General features: G+C 47.2%; 2 protein-coding genes across 2 annotated transcripts; both read left to right on the top strand.

The window, feature by feature from the left end:
- Positions 1–2,884: 2,884 nt before the first annotated feature.
- Positions 2,885–3,481, top strand: LOC116268369 (caltractin). The gene has a single exon (XM_031650042.1). It carries the CDS (start codon positions 2,885–2,887, stop codon positions 3,479–3,481), a length of 597 nt encoding a protein of 198 aa, XP_031505902.1.
- A 235-nt stretch (positions 3,482–3,716) lies between these two features.
- LOC116268368 (uncharacterized) lies at positions 3,717–6,653 on the top strand. Its single transcript, XM_031650041.1, has 4 exons — positions 3,717–3,792; positions 5,290–5,319; positions 5,962–6,032; positions 6,534–6,653. Exons 1-4 carry the CDS (start codon positions 3,717–3,719, stop codon positions 6,651–6,653), a joined length of 297 nt encoding a protein of 98 aa, XP_031505901.1.
- The last annotated feature ends 236 nt before the right edge of the window (positions 6,654–6,889 follow it).

Genomic DNA, 6,889 nt, shown 5'->3' with positions numbered 1-6,889 from the left:
TGCTAGGATACTCAGGAGTTAAGCCAGTATGCCTATGAATATGACTCCTCTTAACACTTCCTATGGCAGCTTTCAACTCCAGAGCCTTTAAGGAAGCATATGAAAGCTAACGAATGGACCTGTGTACCTGTGGGCGTTGAAGAGGAACACAAAGAGAAACAAATACGCTGATTTTTTATTATTTTAATACATCCCTCCTCCACCCTCAAACAGCATGGTCATGAACAAATACAAGCAAGGAGTAGAGACTATTTCGCTTCCTGCACGTCCAACAGGTCCTCACCATATTCAAATTAGAGTTTCTGCAAAGACTTCGATTTGCGACTTGTGTTCAACCGATTTAGCATGGGAATAATTATGCTAGGAAACTAAGGAGTTAAGCCAAGATGCCTATGAATATGACTCCTCTTAATGTTTCCTATGGCAGCTTTCAACTCTAGAGCATTTAATCAAAGATAAAAGATTAGATTCGAATATCAAGAATCATTTTTCCTCTTTTTCTGTTTCTCGATCAGTTCTTTTGTTTTTTTATAGCATCTTCAACTTTCTTCGTCATTTCGGACTGAGGCTTTGGTTTGAACCCCAAATTCCCCATAGAGTGATGTTGTACTCTTTGCTTTTGTGGGTTTTGATCAATGATGTCTTGGACGATGGGTCCGGTCATTCCTTGCTGCCGCTCTCCTTTTAAATCCGAAATCTCATCCCTGAGTTCTCTGTTTTCCTATATAGCCTATCATTTACATCTTGTAGAGCTGCAATTCTCTTAGTGGCGGCCTCCATCAGTTATGCAAAAATTAGTGACAATACATTCGCGGTCTCAGCGATTTACTGACGCTATTGTGCCTCGATAATCCGTGCTATAGTTCGGTTGAAGTTGAGGTCCAGCTCCTCGAACACATCTCTTTCCTTCTCTTTCTCCATACTCATATCAAAATGTTTGTAATTGCTAATCCACTTCAAGTAAAAAATAATCAAACCAATACCCCTGTAGACAATTTTTCAATCGTCCCATTAGCAAAAATGCAAGAAATTTTCCATCATTTCCATCATCAAAATCTGATAAAAATCCTTGGCTTCAAGTTTAGTCGGATTTGCAAGGCTCATAATTTAATTTTTAATCATGGAGGACGATCCAGCCTACGTCAAGATGCTGTAGAAGTCGCACATCATGCGAAGACACCATCAAACGCATCTTAGGACGCCCATCCCGCAAGTGTAGAAGTAGCCGATGATCATCCACAAGGTGGTAGCCACCGGCCTCCTCTCCTCCCTCATCCACATCGTCGCATATCCCCTGGACTGCATCAAGGTTCGCAAAATGGCTCGCAGCAAGGTGCACGACGTCGCCAGGTTCGAAGCAAACAAGGTCAATACGCTCACGCCCTACCTCGGCTTCTTCAAGGGATACCTCTCCATAATAATCGGAAACATGTGCTTCCTCACCCTCGGCCAGCAAAACTTCTTCCTGGGGGTGGCAGCAGAAGGATTGCTCAAGACCTTTGTGGATATGAGCAAGATAAGCACGCAGATGGGAAACACTGAGATGAAGCTGGACGTGACGAGAAAGATATTCCCGGTGGCTGCTTCTTTTTCAGTGCTCAGGGATCTCACCTCGCGCTCATCATACATGTGGATCGTCAGCATGCTCCTATAGCAAAACAAGGAGTGGATCAAGCAGGACCACAACCGCAAATACCATCTCTTCTTCGCTGGTGCCATCCTCGCCACGATCATATCGCATCCCTTCGATGTCGCTTTTACCAAAGTGGCATCACAGAGATCGTTGAAATACACAGGGCTTTTAAAGTCGATCGTGACGATAGTGAAATAGGAAGGAGGGGGGAAGATGATGAGCGGATTGGACTACCGTTTATTTTACAACTTAGTGGGTGCGATCATTATGGGTAACAGTTACGATAAGCTGTTGCACCTGACCCTTTAGGCCATCTGACTGATTATTTATAATTTGTACAATTCGGATTATCATATAGCTGGTAATTCAAATGGAAACGGTGCCATACAACCTCATCATTAAGAACAGGGCCCATCGGGCGGAGAATATGTGGGCTCCTCCTTCCGCGCAAAACCTCACCTCTTTCACCTTGCACAATTCCACCTTGGGAAAGAATAATCAGATTAGTCGCGTTTTCGGTTGCCTGGTCGTGGAGAAGAATCTCAAGAACTTCACGCAAAACATTAAAAAATTGTAAGATTTGGATTGAGATAGATTTGCCAAACACAAGCGGCTCGCCTTTAGGAGGATTGCGGATTTTAGTTTACGCACAAAAGGGGAAAAGCCCTTGCATTTGGGTTCAACTGCATCCCAAGGAGTACGGGGAAAGAAAGAATACGAAAAAGTGAGTGTTTAATGTGCCAATCCTTAAGTTTCATCAAGACAGCTTATGACCATTTGCCAAAGATAGGTCTAGCTAAGCATCCAAAAGCTTGTCCATATCCTTCAATCCCACAGAAGCCAATCCCTTCTCTGCGCCCTCTCCTCTCTGCAATTTTTCGATAAATATGGAGGGAGGGACGCAGTCAATTAAATCCCCAACGGTTATGTAAATAGGCAATAACTTAGGAATTGTAAAGCAACGCGAAGGGAAACAACGGCAGTCGAGTTTCCAACAAGCGCAAGACCACCCGAACCGGCAAAGGCGAAGAAGTAAAGGAAAATTCGCATTGTAACGGCTCCGAATTCTCACTCGAAAACCAGCGACTGAGAAACTAGCTTTTAGGATAGGACTTCTAGCGGGAGCAGTTCGCCTAGAAGATGCACGAGTTGCTGGACGCGCACGAGAAGTATCTCTTGCAGGGCTCTACTACCACCCGGGGGAAGAAGGGCCGGTGATGTTATAATTTAAGTGATTGAGTAAGTTTTAGAATGGCATCAAAGCAGCAGGCGAAGGGCACGAGCGTACCGGTGACGCAGGCGCCCAGCCGCAAGAAGATCCTCAACAACCAGCAAGTCCTCACCTCCTCCCAGAAGAACGAAATCAAGAAGGCATTTGACTTCTTCGACATCTCTGGCTCGGGGACCATCGAGGCAAAGAATCTGAAGGTCGTTCTCAGGGCGCTTGGTTTTGATCCCAGCAACGAGGAGATCAGCAACCTCATCCGGGACTTGGGCAACGGGAAAGAGAATGCGAAGTTCGACGAAACCAAAATTGACTTTCAGGAGTTCCTGGAGATCATGATCGTGAAGATGAGTCAGAAGGACAGCAACGAAGACATCCAGAAGGCCTACAGGCTGTTCGTCGACGAGAGCAGAGAGCCACGTGTCATCACCAAACGCAGCCTCACCAAGGTGGTCGAGGACCTCGAGGAGGATCTGACTGAACAACAGATCGAACAGCTGATTTTCGGAGCGAACAACAAGTCTATTGAGGAGAAGGACAACATAAAGGAGGAACTGACTGTCAACGAGGCCCAGTTCATTAAGATTATTTCCAGAGAGCTCAACGAGGACAAGAAGAAGTGATCACTTCGGATTATATATGCCATCCATCGTCCCGACCCGTCCCTCGGTTAATTGCAGGTTATGTTTGATGAATAATTATGGATAATAGTTTCTGAGTCTTTAAGGGCATATGTATGTGATGGATCAATACTTGAAGTTGGCGAAGGCTTCATTGAATTCATTTTCCAATTTGAGTACGTCTTCGTACTTGATGAGTTGTATCTTCTGCAATTCTTCAGCGAAGTTGAATACGTCCATGGAGCCGACGTTGTACTTGATGTTCTGTGGGATTTTGCAGTCGATGCGGATGCTGTGGATGGGGTCGTCGATGCGTCGGTGCTTCTTGGAGTAGCCCTCGCTGATGTTCTCCTACGCTACCCCCCCAACCCCAACCCCAACCCCAACCCCAACCCCAACCCCAACCCCAACCCCAACCCCAACCCCAACCCCAACCCCAACCCCTGTTTCTCTGATAGTTTCATTCATTAGAAAAAGTAACTAATACAATTACTGCAGATTTATATCCTAAAATTCCACTCTGAAATTGATTCTTTTGATGGGATTGATTTTTCTTCAATCCAAAACGATAATACTAACAAATTATAGTTAACAAACGATGAGCCACCTCAAAGCATACTGCCTCTACCACTCAGAACAAGTCATCACTAACTTCTGCAAGGACAGTACCAGCCTCCCCACTCAGAAAACTGCCTAATGCCCCTGTGTCCGACCTGTATCCGCGAACACACCCAATACCACCAAGACCTGAAGACGAAGCCGGTCTACTTCAGCATATACGAGACAGTAGCCGAGGTGAAGGAGCAGGTGTGCGCAGCCATTTCCCAGCTCTAGCAGGACAACGCCAAGCGGGTAAGATCTCTTAGACTCAGGGTGAGATCCTGCAGCGCATGAACAATTGGAACGGCTTTGTGACGCAATCCATCGCTAAAGCCAAGGAAATGGTCTTCGACTGGGTCCATGAGGAGTTCACGCAGATGTAGAACGAAATATTTAAACACTTCCACCAGAAGCATGAAGAATTGGGCGTATTCTCACTCTCCAAAACTGAAAAGATGGAAGCGGATCTCAGCAAGGCCACTGCGGAGTTGTACGACCTCTATGACTCACTCAAGACTTAGAAATTCCTGGGAAGCATCATAGTCTTCTTGGAGGAAACGCAAGCCCGTACTCAATCCTTGCACTCCAAATTCGCCTCCTTCCAGCAAGTATGTATCTGCCTATAGAGTCCAATGACGGCTATTCTCCGCGGTTGGAGGTTAACAAAGGCTTCAAGCGGCAGTTCACGAGTCTTTTGTCGAAGATGTTTAGGATAGAGTCGGGGCAGGATAGAGAGAGGGAAAGACACGAGTAACGCTCGAAGTCACCGCGTTTCTTGGCGAGGAGCAAGATAGGGAACCCCAACGAGGAGAAATATTAAAAATTGGAACGCAGCTACACCCCGGAGAAGTCATTGGCCTACCTGAAGAACGGAACTTAGGCGAGTCGCGTCGGTTACAACCACGGCAACGTAGGCTATTCCAACAAGATCTACAAGGAGGAGTCTCCGCAGCGGGTCTACTCCTTCTCGCCGACCGCATCCAAGCCCGAGCTCCATTCTCTCTCCACGCAGCCCCGCCGCGCCGCCTACCGCGACGTCAAATGACCTATTTTTACTCTTCTACCCTTAGTATCAAATCTCTCTTCGATCACTTGATTGCCTCTTTTTGAGCCTTCTCCCGAGCCACCTGGAAAAAGGTGCCCTCCTTCACCTGCCCCGCCGCCTCCAGGTTGATCGCGCTCGAGCAGTCCGGATGCGCCAGCATCCCCAGGATCGTCTCCACGATGTCCTGCACCTTCTTGTTGGGAAGCCACTCCTTCTCTCCCAACATCTCCTGGCAGATGAGGCCGTCCTTGATGTTCGGGTGGTAGATGGGAGTACGGAACCTGAACATGGGGAACTTGAAGGGAAATTGCTCCGGAAAGTCCACGTCTAAGATGAAATTAAATCCCTCGTAGGGACTTGCCAATGGGCCTGCGATTAGCAACTACCAGTGGTAGAGGTTTTCCTTTAGACTCGGGACCACTCCTCTATGTTAACACAGCGTTACTGTTCCTTCATTTTTTATTTGATTAGTGCGAACTATTTCTCGAGCCGCTTCATCGATATCTATCAGGCTTATAAATTGAAAGTCACCTCAGCATTCCAAATAGACTTCCAATACTCCCACCCCTATCCAGACCAGCCTAATAAAAGCAGAAGCAACTGCATAACCGCTGTGGTACTCTCATCAAATCTCAACAAAGAACTGGGTTTTAATATCTGATTAAATCAAATAATGGACGTCAAGCCGAGCCAGTTCCACATCAAGAATGCAGTCTCAGTCAAGGAGATCGGATACCACGAGGATAAGAATTACCCCTCCCGCCTCAACATGGAGGACTGTACTGCTCTCCTCACCTAGTTTCCATGTGTGTTGACAATTTCAACGGAGACGGCTCAGGCCTCTTCGGCATCTTCGACGGCCACGGCGGAAGACAAGTCTCCGAATATTGTTCTCAGGTCATCCCGAACGTACCACTCCATCGAGACAGATTTTCGAATGCGAACTGGATAAGAAGGGAAGCAGCATAAAGGATGTGATCACCCGTACTCTAGCCAAGGCTGACGACCAATTGAAGCTGGTTGGAGCGAGTGATACTGGCAGTACCTGCTGTTTGGTCTTCGTGAGGAAGGAGGGACCCAGAAGGATGTGCTATGTGGCTAACTTGGGCGATACGAGAGCTGTTCTCAGCATTGACGGTGTCGCAAAGAGAGTGAGCGTCGATCACAAGCCAACCACCCAAAGCGAGATATAGCGAATCAAGTACTCCCCGCGTTATTCAGAAAGGAGGGCGGAATAATCATAAAGGGGAGGTCTCTGGATCTTTGGCGGTAACCCGTGCTCTGGGTGACCTGTAGCTAAAGACGCAAGGCGTTTCGAACATCCCAGACATCGAGGAGTTCTAGATCACCAACAAGACCAACTTTTTAGTGATAGCTTCTGACGGTTTGTGGGACGTCTGCGAGGACCAGAAAGTGGTGGAGTTGTGCAAGTCAGTGGAGCAGGCCAATACCATGGCGGCCACGCTCGTCAAGTACGCCAAGATGAACGGCAGCAAGGATAATGTCAGTGTTATGATCCTCAAGTTTTGATATATTTATCATCACTCCCCGCACATCCACTATCACACCATCCAGCAAGACCATACGCCCTCAGGCATTCAGGGCAATCCTTCGGGGGCGCATTTGGCGAACATTCCAAAGATTTTATTGATAATAATTATTCAAATGCGAACCCGACAGACAGTGGACTACCCCAAGCCTCAAAACTAGGATCGGTTCCTCAAGAACAACTCGCCACGTGCTGGACAGCCTCGCGTCTACGAAAC

Source organism: Nymphaea colorata, unplaced genomic scaffold, assembly GCF_008831285.2.
Source record: "Nymphaea colorata isolate Beijing-Zhang1983 unplaced genomic scaffold, ASM883128v2 scaffold0241, whole genome shotgun sequence".
Classification (NCBI taxonomy): domain Eukaryota; kingdom Viridiplantae; phylum Streptophyta; class Magnoliopsida; order Nymphaeales; family Nymphaeaceae; genus Nymphaea; species Nymphaea colorata.
This window is presented reverse-complemented; position numbering and strand designations above follow the sequence as displayed.